The sequence below is a fragment of the Hippopotamus amphibius genome, chromosome 15 (genome assembly GCF_030028045.1).
Source record: "Hippopotamus amphibius kiboko isolate mHipAmp2 chromosome 15, mHipAmp2.hap2, whole genome shotgun sequence".
In the NCBI taxonomy this organism is placed as follows: domain Eukaryota; kingdom Metazoa; phylum Chordata; class Mammalia; order Artiodactyla; family Hippopotamidae; genus Hippopotamus; species Hippopotamus amphibius.
Genome location: NC_080200.1, coordinates 62,876,759 through 62,892,929, shown reverse-complemented (window position 1 = coordinate 62,892,929; position 16,171 = coordinate 62,876,759). Strand labels below are relative to the sequence as shown.

At 41.9% G+C, this 16,171-nt stretch overlaps 1 protein-coding gene across 10 annotated transcripts in view; it reads right to left on the bottom strand.

Moving 5' to 3' along the window:
• Positions 1–16,171, bottom strand: part of SEMA5A (semaphorin 5A) — a 482,622-nt gene that overhangs the window by 117,936 nt on the left and 348,515 nt on the right. For all 10 annotated transcript variants that reach the window (XM_057709296.1, XM_057709288.1, XM_057709292.1 and 7 more), the window contains one exon: positions 15,353–15,557. In XM_057709296.1, the coding sequence (XP_057565279.1) occupies positions 15,353–15,557 (205 nt within the window). The remainder of the gene's footprint in view (positions 1–15,352; positions 15,558–16,171) is intronic.

The following is a 16,171-nucleotide window of genomic DNA, read 5'->3' as shown; positions in this document are numbered from 1 at the left end:
CAGGTGAAAGGGTAATCCCACTGTAACTTAACAGAGGGGCAGGACCTTCCCTGAGAAGAAAGGCTCTATGCAGGCTGGACAGAGAAGACTGGGCGGGAAACAGCTGCAGGCAGCCTGCTGGACATGAGCGTGGCCTCGGCCAAGAGCCAGCAAAACCCTGGGGCCTCAGTCACACACCCAAGAGGACGTGAACTCTGCGCACAACCTCAACGAGCTTGCACGTGGATTCTTCACCAGTCCAGGCTTCAGATGAGATGGCAGCCCTCCCTAACATCTGGATTGCAGCCTGGTGAGACCCTGAGCAGATGACCCAGCTAAGCCCAGGCTTCTGACCCATGGAAGCTGCAAGATAATATATATAAGTTCTGTTAAACTGCTATGGTTATATACACATTTGGATAAAATCCCTTTTAACAAGTTTGGTGTGAAGAGAGATAGTTAACAAGTGTTGGTAATAACTGTACAATGTATTTAATGTATTTTGTCCCAGACATTGAAAAGAATGAGGATGGAGGGACCATTTAATTGGGAAGTTTATTACCTATGGAGATGTTGGTTTTTAAGTTCAACTAGAAAAATCCTTTTTTAATAACACTTGCAAGTTCATCATCAAATTAGCAGACAAGTGGGTCTTCTCATAACTGAATTTCCAGGATAAAAGTATCTGCAAAAACACATCCTAAATTATGCGTTTTGATAAATGGCGATCTACATTCGACTCGCCGTACCACTGTGCGTCTTGTGCGATCTTAGCTCCCCGACTAGGGATCTAACCCGGACCCCCTGCAGTGGAAGCTCAGAGTCCTAACAATTGGACCCCCAGGGAAATCCCTCACAGTAAGTGGTCTGAATGTTTCTCTGCAGAAGTGGAGATCTATAGTTCACAAGACAAGAAAACCTGGGATATTGGGTGGCTATTCCTAAAACCTGTTGGGAGTTATGACGTCATTTCACATAGAAACAATAATAGACCAACTAGAATTCTGTATAAACAAGAGGACATCAGGCTTGGAAACATGACAACAGGACCTGCCATGACATCTAAAAGGGTTATATTAAAAATGCATATCAGGCAGGATTTATATGAAAAGATGAGGTAAAGAGAAACATTTTGTATTTCTCTTTTCCACGGATTGCAACACATTACTACCTGGGGCAACTTTCAATCCATACTGCTCACGTGAAACATGAAAGATTTACCTGGGTCTAAAACAAAGAAAGGCAGGAGACAGAGAAGAAAACAGTAAAATTAGCTCCTCTATAAAGGCAGAAGTGGATTGCATCAATTTAGAGTAAATTGGGATATTTACTAATTAGCATAGAACTTCAGATTATTTTGTGGTTGGGGAACTAGGCATAAAGTACTAAAATTATTCAGTAAACATGTTTAGAACCAAAACACATTAAAAAGCAAAAATTAAGGTTCCTATATTTAGTAAAACAAAGCAATTAATGGTGTTATACCATTTTAAGTGGTTTGGCATATATTAAATTGCATTCAACAGCAGACTTTTCATTTTAATTGGGCTTGACATAAAGTAATACTAAGATACTAATTTTGTTCGTTAAGTTCAGGACATTGAGAAATGTCAGGGGAGCAGGAGAAATCCAGGCTAACACCTTAAATTTGGTTGCAAGATCAGGTGCAAAGTGGGAAAGTATACCCAGGTGGATTAGTGTCCTGGGGCAGCTATAATAGAATACCACATTCTAAATGGCTTAAAGCAATAGAAATTTATCATCTTATTGTTCTGGAGGCTAAAAGTCTGAAATCAAGGTGTTGGCAGGGCCACACTCCCTGGAGACTCTGAGTAAAATCCTTCTTTTTATCTTCACAGTGTCTGGTGGTAGCTGTCCATCACTGGTATTTCCTGGCTTTCAACTGCATCACTCCAATCTCTGCCTGTGTTGTCACATGTCATTCTCCTGTGCCTATCTTTCTTTTTTTTTTTTCATTTTAAGAACTTTTATTGAGATACAGTGAACAGACAATAAACAGCATGTATTTAGAGTGTACAATTTGGTATCCCAATCTCCCAGTTTATCCCCCCCAAACCCTCCCCACTTTCCCCACTTGGTGGCCATGTGTTTGTTCTCTACATCTGTGTCTCTATTTCTGCCTTGCATTTTCTCTTTCATAGTTGCCAGCATTTGCCTTATGTGTTGAGGTGCTCCTATACTGGGTGCATATATATTTATAATCGTTATCTCCTCTTCTTGGATGGACCCCTTGATCTTTATGTAATGTCCTTTCTTGTCTCTTGTAACATTTTTTATTTTAGTCTATTTTATCTGATATGAGTATTGCTACTCCAGCTTTCTTTTGATTTCCATTTGCATGGAATATCTTTTTCCATCCCCTCACTTTCCGTCTGTATGTGTCCCTAGGTCTGAAGTGGGTCTCTTGTAGACAGCATATATATGGGTCTTGTTTTTGTATCCATTTAGCCAGTCTGTGTCTTTTGGTTAGTATATTTAGTCCATTGACATTCAAGGTAATTATTGATATGTATGTTCCTATTACCATTTTCATAATTGTTTTGTTTTTGTTTTTGTAGGTCTTTTTCTTCTCTTATGTTTCCTGCTTAGAGAAGTTCCTTGAGCATTTGTTGTAGGGCTGGTTTGGTGGTGCTGAATGCTCTTAGCTGTTGCTTGTCTGTAAAGCTTTTGATGTCTCCATCGAATCTGAATGAGATCCTTGCTGGGTAGAGTATTCTTGGTTGTAGATTCTTCCCTTTCATCACTTGAAATATATCATGCCACTCCCTTCTGGCTTGCAGAGTTTCTGCTGAGAAATCAGCTGTTATCCTTATGAGAGTTCCCTTGTATGTTATTTGTCATTTTTCTCTTGTTGCTTTTAGTAACATTTCTCTGTCTTTAATTTTTGTCAGTTTGACTACTATATGTCTTGGTGTGTTTCTCCTTGGGTTTATCCTGCCTGGGACTCTCTGCACTTCCGGGACTTGGGTAGCTATTTCCTTTTCCATGTTAGGGAATTTTTCAGCTATAATCTCTTCCAATATTTTCTCAGGTCCTTTCTCTCTCTCTTCTCCTTCTGGGACCCCTATAATGCGAATGTTGGTGTGTTTAACATTGTCCCAGAGGTCTCTTAGGCTGTCTTCAGTTCTTTTCATTCTTTTTTCCTTATTCTTTTCCACATCAGTGATGATCACCATTCTGTCTTCCAGGTCACTTATTCACCCTTCTGCCTCAGTTAATCTGCTATTGGTTCCTTCTAGTGTATTTTTCATTTCAGTTATTGTGTTGCATATCGCTGTTTGTTTGCTCTTTAATTCTTCTAGGTCTTTGGTAAACTTTTCGATCTTTGCATCCAGTCTTTTTTCAAAGTCCTGGATCATCTTCACCATCATTATTCTGAATTCTTTTTCTGTAAGGGTGCCTATCTATCTCCTCTTCATTTAGTTGTTTTTCTGGGGTTTTATCCTGTCCCTTCATCTGGTACAAAGTCCTCTGCTTTTTCATTTTCTCCATCTTTCTGTGGCTGTGGTTTTCAGTTCCACAAGACGAAATACTGCTGATACTGCTTGATACTGCTTTCTACCCTCTTGTGGAGGAAGCTCTCTAGGAGGCTTGTGCATACTTCCTGATGGGAGGGACTGATGGTGGGTAGGTCTGGGTGGGCAGAGCTCAGTAAGACTTTAATCCAATTTGGTGGGCAGAGCTCAGTAAAACTTTAATCTGCTTGTCTGCTAATGGGTGGGGCTGTGTTCACACCCTGTTGGTTGTTTGGCCTGAGGCTACTTAGCACTGGAGCTCACAGGCTCTTTGGTGGGGCTAATGGTGGATTCTGGGAGGGTTCACGCCAATAAGGTCTTCCCAGAACCCCTGCTGCCAGTGCCCCTGTCTCCTTGGTGAGCAACAGCTGCCCCCCACCTCTGCAGGCAACCCTTCAACACAAGCAGGTAGGTCTGGTTCAGTCTCCTATGGGGTCACTGCTCCTTCCCCCTGGGTCCTGGTGAGCACACTTTTTTGTGTGCCTTCCAAGAGTGGAGTCTCTGTTTCCCCCAGTCCTGTGGAGGTCCTGCAATCAAATCCCGCTGGCTTTCAAAGTCTGATTCTCTGGGAATTCCTCCTCCTGGTGCTGGACTCCCAGGTTGGGAAGCCTGATGTGGGGCTCAGAACCCTCCCTTTAGTGGGTGGACTTCTGCAGTATAACTGTTCTCCAGTGTGTGAGTCACTCAGCCAGCATTTATGGGATTTGATTTTAACGCAATTGCGCCCCTCCTACCATCTCATTGAGGCTTCTCCTTTGTCTCTGGATGTGGGGTGTCTTTTTTGGTGAGTTCCAGTATCTTTCTGTCGATGATTGTTCAGCATTTAGTTGTAATTCCAGTGCTCTTGCAGGATGGAGTGCCTGTGCCTATATTTCTTATAAGAACACCAGTCACATTGGATTAAGGGTCCACCCGACTCCAGTATGACTTAGTCTTATCTAATTACATCTGCAAAGACCCTATTTCCAAATAAGGTCACATTCTGAGCTATTGGTGGGTGAGGACTGCAACACAGCATTAGTGGGAACGCAATTTAACCATAACACCAGGTAATTGGGATTTTCTTACACTGTTGTTATTCACTACAATTATTTTATCATTAAACTCAAAATTCGTTAAATTTTATCAAATAAGCACTCAACGACATAATGTTCCCTTTCAGCCTTGGGGAACCCCTTACTTTATAAATGGGCACATATAGAGCAAAACCAGATTAGGTTTGTATTCCAACTTCCAGTGAAAAGGACAGAATTTGGAGTGATTGTAAAAAATCTTTCCAATATAGGATTTTTGCAAATGTTTTTTATGCTTGTTTTGGCGGTACCACACAGCATGTGAGATCTTAGTTCCTGAACCAGGAATTGAACTCACGTCCCCTGCATTGGAAGCACAGAGTTTTAACCACTGGACTGTCAGCGAAGTCCCAGATTTTCACAAATTAATGCTTGTTTAGTGCTAATGACACTTAGGTAGTTGCAAATTGCTTATAAATATTAAGGGAGAGAATTGTTAGTATGGCAACAGTAAAAGTATTACTTAATTTTTGGTGCCTGAAAAGATCTCCCAAGGGTCCTAAGTCTTATGCACTTTAGTCCAATGGAATAGTGAGGCCTGTCCCTCGCTCAGCAGTCTCACCTTCCTCTCTTTAGAAAGGGAGCTGAAACATTGGATAATTAGGTCCTGGAAGAAATTACACACAGGGGGATAAAGAAGTCAGGAATAGGGTTTCAACTTCTGTTGAGTGTTGGCAATTGTTACTCTTACACAAGTTTCTAGAACATTTTTTATTTCTAAAACACTACCTCTCTTTAAAGCATCAACTAGGGACTTCCCTAGTGGCGCAGTGGTTAATAATCTGTCTGCTAATCCAGGGGACATGGGTTTGAGCCCCGGTCCAGGAAGATCCCACATGCCGTGGAGCAACTAAGCCCATGCGCCACAGCTACTGAGCCAATGTGCCACAACTACTGAAGGCTGTGTGCCTAGAGCCAGTGTTCCGCAAAAAGAGAAGCCACCGCAATGAGAAGCCCGCACACCGCAACAAAGAGTAGTCCCTGCTTGCCGCAACTAGAGAAAAGCACATGTGCAGCAACAAAGACCCAACACAGTCAATAAGTAAATTAATTAATTAATTTCAAAAATAGAGAAAACATTAAAACAAAACAAAAAAATTGTTCTGTATTAAAAATGTATTTGGAAAAGAAGAAAGGGAGGGTAGGATAGAGTCATTAATGGTATTTTCTCCATGGTCCTCACAGAAAAGCTACGTGGAGCCATGAGGCTAGGCTCGCACCTGCATCGAGGGACTTCTTTCTCTTCCCTCTGTTACCTTGACTCTAACCCCTCGTAACCATCAGAACTTCACCCTTTAGTGGCCCCTTCTCTTGCTCAGTTTTCCTTCTCAGTGAGATGACACCCAGCAGCGGGTTACAAACTTAAGACCCAGGTTCATGGGGTCTAATCTCTACTGAAAGAAGCCAAAGTTGTATATTTCCCCAAAACTGAAGTCCTGGAAACTGGAATTCCCGTCTTTTCCTCACACCTCTTAGAAATCATTATACACCATGGATGTCATATGTTACCCCTAGAAAGGCCTTCTTAACACTGAAAACTTCCCCTCACCCCCATTCCTTCTTCCTGCTTTATTTCCTCCCATCTAACATTTAATGTAACTATTTACTTTGTTGTTTGTATCTCTTCCTAAAAGATAAGGTTCTTGAGAACAGGGAGTCTGTCTGTTATGTTCACTGCTGAATATTCTCCAGGGAATTTGACACCAAAACTTCAGTTTCTCCCTTCTCAGAAAAGGTTGTCAGCAATTACTCAACTGCTCAAACCAAAAAATAAAATAAAATAAAATGAGAGACAGTCTTTTTTTTTTCTTTTTTACCCCTTTCCTTACCCATACACACCTCCAGAACATAACATACACTGAATCTATTTACTTCTCTCCATGAAAATACTCAACATCAGTGTTTCTCAAACTTTTTAAAATTATCACTCTGGCAAGGAGATCTTCTCTTATTTTTCTGTCCTCATGCCCATGAAATTTTAATACTAAAGACAGTATATTGGTTTATGGAGTGCATGTATATCTGTGCTTTATACATAAAAAGAAGATCTTTTTTGTCTCTCAAGAACAAATTTTTGCTTCCTTGGGGACAGTATAGCCAAGCTGAGAGCGTGTGCCTTAGTCCACACCACCACTGTCTGTCTGCTGGCCAGGCCCAGCACACCTGTCCCATCCTGGACCTTGTTTATGAGTGAAACAGCATTGACCACAGGCTAGACTTCATTACATAATTACAGTGAATGACATGTCACTACAATGCCTGTTTATTTTTATATAACCAGCAAATCTTGCAGCAAATCATACTGATGTTGTAAAAAAGAAATTTTACCCCAATTTTGCCCTGCTTCTACCCTTGCTGCTATTCTCCAATTCATTCTTCAGGAACTATGGAAACTAATCTTTGAAGACATTTATTGATTCCTGTTATTTCCTCTCTTTACAACATGGCCTATAGAGCATATATCATCTACCCCTGCCTTCGTTTTTTAGCCAGGCAGCTCTACCTGGTTGGGTGAATTCTCCTTAGTGTGACTGCCTAGAAAGCAGAGCATAAAGCAAGCATTAGGAGCTGATGCATTATTCGGGGTACAATCAGAGGGCGTGGGAGTGAGGGAAGAGATGGAGCAGGAAAGGGGCGGGGAATGTCGTGTGAAGGGTCACCATGGGCCACTCCGGTATGCTGAGACACAAAGGCACATCTGCTTGGCTAAGTGAAAAACCCATTGGGTTCCTGAACAGCCCGTGGGATAGGGGAAAAAAAGAAAAAAGAAAAAAGGAATTTATTAGGCAGTTCCTTCCCATATCCTGCCTCTCATTGGCTGAGGTTCACCTCATGGGAGTTAATCCCCCTGCACTTCTGGGTTGCACCTCCCAGGCCCTTTAGCATCCGCTTGAGAAGCCACATCCCAAGGCAGTGATGTGATGTCTCATCCACGTCCAGAAGTGGCAGGAGGGCCTGGTAGCCAGCTGGTCAGCATCAGTGGGAAGAACCTCATGGTCCTGCCCAGGCATCTAGCAGCCCAGGTAGCAGCTGAGATGGAGCAAATGGTGGAGAGTCCAGGAGAAAAGATCTGAGGAGGAGCTTGAGACCTGTCCAATTCATGGACCTTCTCCAAGTTTCCTGTACACATGATGCTCTCCTCCACCTCTCAGAGCCCTTCTTGTTCTATAGGACACGTTAATTTTTCTTTCATCTGAAATTAAAATGAATCTTCAGCTCACCACCCATCCTTTTTCCCTGACTTCTTTCCCGAGATTTCTGTTCTAATTTTCTTCTTTGACTACAAATCAAGGTTTTCTGGTTTGAAAGTAAGAAATCGCAGATGCTATATCTCTAAATTCTCCATGTACCTATATTTTCGAAGGAAAGATTAGCTTAGAATGAAACTCTTGAGTCACATTCAGTTTTCCTCCAATTTTCACATATATTGCTTTACTTGAAATCTGGTCGAGTGCTCCATTATTTTGTTTTGCGTTGTTTTCCTTTCTTTCTCAAAGCTTCTCGATCATTTGTTTGGCTGAATCTAGCCGGTAATTAGTCTTGTTTTATGCTAGTAAAAGACACTCCTGGTATTTATTCTATTGCCTGAGATTTTCATTTTGTGGAATGTCTGCCTGTTTTCTTTATTCCTAGTTGAATATAATACTCTTGATTCATATTTTCTTTTTTTTTTTTTTTCAGAATATTTTAGACCACATTTCACAGATTTATGCACTCAGAGAGAGTGTTCTGGAACTACCTAACTTTTTTTATTTTCCACTTGTAGGTATTTTTTCTCCTAAGTACCTGAATAATTCTTTCTTTATTTATGTAATTTAAAAACTTAACCTGACTACCTTCAGTGTTCATTTATTCTGAATCAATATTGCTCAAACATAGTGTGCTTTGAAATGTACAGACTCAATTATTCCTTTATTTCAGAGAAATTATTACTGGTACCTTTGCCTGTCCCTGCCCAGACCACCAAGTTCTATTAGATACGATTCCTGACTTTTTTTTTTTAGCCTGATATATTTTAATCATTCTGTATAGCTTACTGCATCTTAAAACATTTTCTTTCAAACCAAGTCACATCTGTTTTGCTAACTTGTTAGCAAATCATATCAGCGACTAAGGAGATGAATTGTAAACATGTCTGTTAGGCTCATGTCAGACAACAGATTTTATATCTGCATCACAAACAATTAGAAATCAATCACAGTGACGTCAAGGCCCAAGCACAGAGAGAGGCAAGGTACATTCATTATAGAGAAGTGATTCTAAGTAAAAAAAAAAAAAAGAAGAAAAGAAACAAACAAAACAAAACTATTATTTCCTCTAGAACAGCAGTTACTTAAATATGGGTCAGAAATGCCTAGCATTAAGATGACCTGGGAGCCTGTTAGAAACACCCCACTCTCTGTGCTGAATCAGAATCTCACAGGGTTGGGCTCAGGAACCAGTATTTCTTATGCCCTCAAGGTAAGTCTTATCCATGCCCTCGTTGAACAAACACTGGTCTAAAATAGCAGCCCAGAAATAAGATGGGTTTGAATGAAGGGAATAAACAGTTAGGGACAAATAAAATAAGTGGTTAGCAGAGGCGGCAGAGGGTTCAAAACTATAGAATGTGGTACCTGAACGAGAGAGAGAGAACATACGGGAGAAGGAACAGATTGGTAGACACACTGGAATAGAGACCAAGTGAAAATCAGGTAACACATTTCACCCCAGAGAGGATAGTAGAAACTCAGAAACTGAATGGTATGTCCAGGGAGGCAACACCGAATTAGAACAACCACAGCTGAGGGCAGAGCAGAGCAACAGCCACAGGTGAGGAACAGACAGAATGCAAGAACTGCCAAAGGAATATCTCAGAGGGAGAAGAGCCAGAAGAGACAGGGTTCCGCCAGTCAAGAGTCCCAGAATACGTGGATGGTCAACACGATGCTAGTTTTGTCTTTGTAGAGAGGAACCGAGCAGCTGCTTGGATATGAGACGCAGCCGCTTGCAGATCTCCAGTCGTAAACATTCTAAAGGAGTCACCACTGCCTTCTTGCCCCCTGCTCTGAGAGGACCTTCAAAGGAATACCTTGCAAAACATCAGCACAGTCATGGCCCAGATACTGTGCCTGAGCCTGGCTGAATTTCCAACAAGAGAGAGACAGGAGTGGCATGAAAACAGACTCAGAAGGTGTCCGGGAAAGGCTGTTGGTCTCAGCCGCGTGGTGGCCAGTGGGGAAATGCCATTCAAGCTGCAAGAAGCACCGTGAACTGCATAATGAACTTAGGTCTATTTCACTTCGATTTTTGGATAATATTGACGAGTAAAATTAACCAGCTTTCACATGGCCATGGGCAGGTTTTCTCCAATTTGTGCTTATTCAAGTAAACTCCAGGTGAGAGAAAATGTTATCACCAAACCTGATTCCCAAACCCAAGATATCAAACTGATTTTATTAGCAAGTTAGGAAGCATTCCAGCTTCACAGTCACTGGCTGTGAATGTTATGCTCCCGCTCTATCAGCTGGGAATGTATTAGTTCCTGAATAAAGTACAGCACATGGACCCAGCCACGTGTGCTCAATATCAGCTTTACTATCAAATGTATCCAAGGTTTGCCTTGATGTAAACTATTTGAGCAAGATATAAACATCAGCCTTTTGAATTTTAGAAGTCAAATTCTGTAATCTTTGTTAACCCTACTTATCAAGAGTTGTTCAACTCTTACAAGGTGAAGTTAAAACAGACCTGCAGTTTTGGATATTGTTTCTAAGATTCCATTTTTACATTACAATGCCTTGGAAATAAAGAAGAAAGCTATCTTCTACTTCATTAAAATGATATCCTTTAAAGCTACGTTTTATTCTGAATTAAAACTTGTAAAAGAAGATATCACCTTTAAAATGTATTCATCAGTGCTAAAAGAGATAAAAAGATCCAGAACTTGGTTGAGACATGAAATTTGTAATTTAAGGCATCCTAAAATTAGAATCATCAAGCTAGTCTAAAGGGTGAGTTGAAAGTTATCTGCACTCTGGTTATATTAAAACTTCCATTGGCTGCACTGTCTCAGTGCCTTCCGTTCAAGGCTACTGTCTCCCCAGTCACTGCTGTGCAGGTGTGAATGTGTTACATCAGTTCATTTGTAACTGCGGTGTGAGCAAAAATGCATGCCCCACTTGTGATTTGCACGAAAGAAGAGCAGCGTGCTGATCAAGAAAAAATTCAAAAGTCAACCATCAGCTGGAAAATTGATGCTTACAGTTTTCTGGGATTCTCAAAGGCCAGTATTGGAACATTATCAGGAAAACAAGTTCAACAATCAACAGTGCTCATTACAGTGAGATGCTTATTGAAGAGCTGAAGCCTAAACTTTGGATTAAACACAGAGGACTGCTGTCCAAGGGTGCTGTGATCTTACATGAAAATGCATGTCCACACACTTCTGCCCACACTGTTGAAACTTTGTTTTGAGGTGTTAAAGCATCCTCCCTGTAGTCCTGATCTTGCTCCATCGAGTCCTGACCTTGCTTCGCCTGTTTGGTCCCCTGAAAGCAGCCCTAAAAGAATGAAGATTCACTTCTGATGAAGAAGTGAAGACCAGGGTGTATTCGTGGCTCGCAGCTCAGCCTAAAACATTTTTTAATGAGAGAATATGAAAGCTTGCTGACAGATGGGCAAAGTGTACTGAAAAGCAAGGAGATCATGTCGAAAAATGATGTATTTGTCGTTTCTAAAAGTTTATGACAATAAATTCTACAGCCAGATTGCGGATAATTTTTGACTCCCCTGGTATGTATCCAGATGCTAGGAGAGCTCTGCAGGTCTGCCCTGAGTCCCTGCATATGGTTGTGAGCAGGGCTCTCTCTGGGGCCCCGTGTATCCATGGTTCTTTCCCTACTGGACAGGTCCTTCACCCACTGCAGAACCCCCTTCCCCTTGAGTTTAACAACGTGAATAGTGAGCCATGGAAACTGCAGAAGCGTTCTGTGTGCGGCATTTTCCCTCATAGTCTCACGCTGTGATTGCCATTAGTAACATCTTGCTATGCCAGGACTGAATTTACAAACAGCAGTAGATTAAAACAAATGCAACCAATCAGGTCTGCAGAACAAAAAAGTTAATCTCTGTAGGACATATTTGCCGAGTGGCTTGTGGTCTATCACTGTCAGAAATGAGAACTGCTAACCTGGAGGCAGGATCAGACAGCCTGGGGTAACCATAGCTGCTTTGACCTGAGCTAATCCCCTAGCTTTACTGTGAGAGGGGATGGGGAAGGGTTGGGGAGAGGAAGAGATCATTCAAAACAGACGTGAGCAAGTTTGTAGAAGGCTGTGCTGTTTAAAAAGCCACAGATACTGACTATAATTTAATCTCGGATTGGTAATTTATCTAGGTTGGTCCATTTGAATTTGATTTGGATTCTGTTCGGACATGTTGTTTGTAGTCAAAATCCTCACATATTTTATTCCAGTGGGCATATTTTAAACAGTGCTAGAACAAGTTGCTTATTGCTATGGACAGAATGTGTGTCCTCCCAAAATTCACTGTTGAAGCTGTAATCTTCAAAGCAATGATACTTGGATGTGGGGCCTTTAGGAGGTAATTAGGTCATGAGGATGGAGCCCTGTGATGGGATTAGTGTTCTTATAAGAAGATACAGGAGAGGGATTGATCTCTGTCTCCACCACATGAGGACACAGCAAGAAGACAGCCATCTATGATCCAGGAAGAGGACCCTCACCAGGAAACAAACTGGCTGGCACCTGGATCTTGGACTTCCGGCCTCCAGAACCGAAGGAATAAATGTCTGTTTTCTGAGCCACCCAGTCGGTGATATTTTGTTATCACAGCCTGAGCTGACTGAGACACTCCTTAAAATCAAGGTAGAAGGGCAGGGTCATTAGAAATCATCAGAAACTCACTATAAATCCCTATAAACACAACGGACCTTATAAACAAACTTGACCTTCCCACGGCCTTGGCTGTGGTTTAGGTCAGGTTTCTCAGCTTGAGGCCATAGGCTGCTCTGGGCTGACCCACCCAGGCCTGCTCAGAACCAGCCCCTCCCCCCTCACCATCCCCCCTCCAAGTACTGATGCGCAACTCAGCAGCCTCCTAGATGCACACGATGACTCTGTTCTCTGTGGTATCAACCAGAACACTTATGGGGGAAAAAAAAAAAAGGAAAATTTTGGAAAGGTCCATTTCATTCATTCCTCAATCTACCACACCCTATGGGGGAATTAAGATAAATATAGCAGAAAAAAAGGGTCATGGTTCCTTCTTAGACTCTAGTGAACAAGACAGACACTGTGATGGTAATTCCTTGTCGGCTCTTAAAACAGAGTTGAAGTCCCATCCCCCTGGGCTACCACCTCAATCTTCTATAGGCCTTCACTGAATTGCTTCTGGAAGCCTTGCTCGTGGTAGGTATTTCCCTCTAACCTCCTCCATGGTCCCTCCCTGTCCCCTACTCCTCCCTCAGACTGACCTTCAGAGGCACCAGTAGCCTCCTCTGGTGATGCAGTGGTCACATCCCTGTCCTGAGCTGTGCTGACCACACAATGGCACTGGCCACGGGTGACCACTCGTGCATCTGGCACCTTGGCTGTGACCCTCCTCGTGCAAGGCCAGCTCTGCCTCCTCAGTCAGCTCTCAGCTTAACCTCACCAGCCAAGCACAGGAGCCTTCCTGGCTCTCCTATCACATCGCTCTGTTCACACCCACCGCATAAGCTTGTCATCACCTCTTACAATTTCCTTAGTGGTTGGTTCATTATTTGCTGTCCCTACAGGAATATAGAACAAGACGCTGCCAGGCTGTTCACCATCTCACTCATTGGTGCTGAGATGAACCACGAAATAGTAAAAACTCAGTAAATATTAGTAACTGCATGAATAAAATTAACCAACTGATGGATATATAAGATATTATTAACAACAAAAGCAGAAATTGTGTCCTATGAAAAAATGTCAGTTATACAAAACACTGCATAGAAGACGTAGGGATGGGGTGGGCTTCACAAAGAGGGAGTTTCTATATGGAAGGACCTGAAGGCAAGAAAAAGCTGGGTGAGTTTGCAAAACTAAAATCCAGCCATGAGGCCGGTCTCAGGCACCCGGCGCTGTCCAGGTAATAAACAGAGATAGAACTTGCCTTCAACAGGTGAGTTACTGTGGAAACTGAAGAGGTCTAGTTGTCATTGATAATTTGATAAGCACTGCTGCCTGTGTTTTCTATAAAATATTTTCTTATTCATGTCCCCAAACATGTTCTTCAGAATGTTTCTATGTACAAGCCTTCAATAGGACTTCAATGCTGTCAGCACTGTTTTTAAACCAACTGGAAATCATAAGACAATCTCAAGACAATATTTCACCCAGCAATGTCCTCTAGCAAATTTCACCATCTTAAATTATCTGAATTAAAATGGTCTTGCCAAGAAAAGACTTATTTTATGAGTAGTAAAGAAATAATAGTGAAAAAACCAGTATTTACAATAGCCAAGACATGGAAACAACCTAAGTTGTCCACCCACAGATGAGTGGATAAAGAAGATGTGGTACATATATACAATGGGATATTAGTCAGCTGTAAAAAAGAATGAAATTGAGTTATTTGTAATGAGGTGGATAGACCTAGAGTCTGTCATACACAGCGAAGTAGGCCAGAAAGAGAAAAACAAATACCATACGCTAACTCATATATATGGAATCTAAAAAAAAAATGGTATTGGTGAACCCAATGACAGGGCAAGAGTAAAGATGCAGATGTAGAGAATGGACTTGAGATCACAGGGTGGAGGGGGTGCAAAGGGAAAGATGGGACGAAGTGAGAGAGTAGCATTGATGTATATACACTACCAAATGTAAAATAGATAGCTCATGGGAAGTTCCTGCATAACATAGGGAGATAAACTTGATAAAGGGTGATGACTTAGAGGGCCAGGACAGGGAGGGTGGGAGGGACTCTGTGGGAGGGAGGGGATATATGTATAAATACAGCTGATTCACTTTGGTGCACCTCAAAAATTGGCACAACAGTGTAAAGCAATTATATTCCAACAAAGATCTTTAAAAAAAAAGAAGATATGGTACATATATACAATGGAATATTACTCAGTCATAAAAAAAGAATGAAGTAATGCCATTTACACCAACATGGATGGACCTAGAGACTGTCATACTAAGTGAAGGAAGCAGAAGAGAAAGACAAACACCATATGACATCACTTATATGAGGAATGTAAAAACTATGGAACAGAAACAGACTCACAGACATAGGAAACAGACTTGTGGCTGCAAGGGGGGGTGAGGGAGGGAAAGACAAGGCATTTGGGATTAGCAGAGGCAAACTAGTTTGTACAGAATGGATAAACAACAAGGTCCTACTGTCTCACACAGGGAACTGTATTCAATATCCTCTGATAAACCATAGTGGAAAAGAATATGAAAAAATATAGACATATATACACACAACTGAATCACTTTGCTGTACTGCAGAAATTAACACAATGTCGTTAATCAACTATACTTCAATAAAATTAAAAAAGAAAAAGAAATCAGACATTGCTTTTCCAATAAAAATTTTGACTCATGGAGTGATAAAAGATGATGAGATTATTTTTGGAGGAGGATGAAGAGAAGGAAGCATCCCGGGCTTTGCTGTTTCGAGGAAAGAAGACAGGCCCAAAGCTTGACACTGCAGTTGCATGTTTAGAATTTAAAATACAAAATCAGAAGACAGTAGAAAGCGCCTCAGAGGAGGGCGAGCTCCTACCTGTGGCCAAATAGATGATGTGGACGAGCGCGTCCCTGCCCTGCACCACATCGACGGCCACGTGGGAGAAGCGGCTGTTGTCCTCCATGAAGGAGGGTACTGCGGTCACTGGCTGCACCACTTCATGCATCAGGATGAACTTCTGAGCATCCTGCAGGTTCCTTTCCGTCAGGTTCACGTACAGGCCCTGGTCCACGGTGCCGCACTGCAGAGGAAGACAGGCCGTCACTGGAACTGGCCACCCGCACACCCACAGCCAATCCTGGCCACGCCGTCTGGAGGGCGATTTGGAATCTGAATATCTGAGTGTGCAAACATGCTCCTTTCTCCGTTTCCCCCAAAGTCCCCATCCTTGGTGTCCCTCCCATTGTAGATTTGAACTTGTTATATTTGAGGAGTCTCTCAACTTCCATCATAAGTGAATGACCAGAACAAATGAACTTATCTACAAAACAGAAACAGACTCACAGACTTAGAGAACCAACTTATGGCTACCGGGGGGCGGGGGGGGGGGGGGGAGATGGGATAATTAGGGATTTGGGGATTGACATGTACACACTGCTATATTTAAAACGGATAACCAACACAGACCTATCGTCTAGTACAGGGAACTCTGCTCAATGTTATGTAATAACCTAAGTGGGAAAAGAATTTGAAGAAGAATAGATACATGTATATGTATAACTGAATCACTTTGCTGTACACCCGAAACTATCACAATATTGTTAATCAACTAGACTCCAACGTGAAATGAAAAGTTAAAAAGAAATAAATCAATGATCAGAAGCTAAAAAAAAATGAAGTACAAGTTGCTGCTAA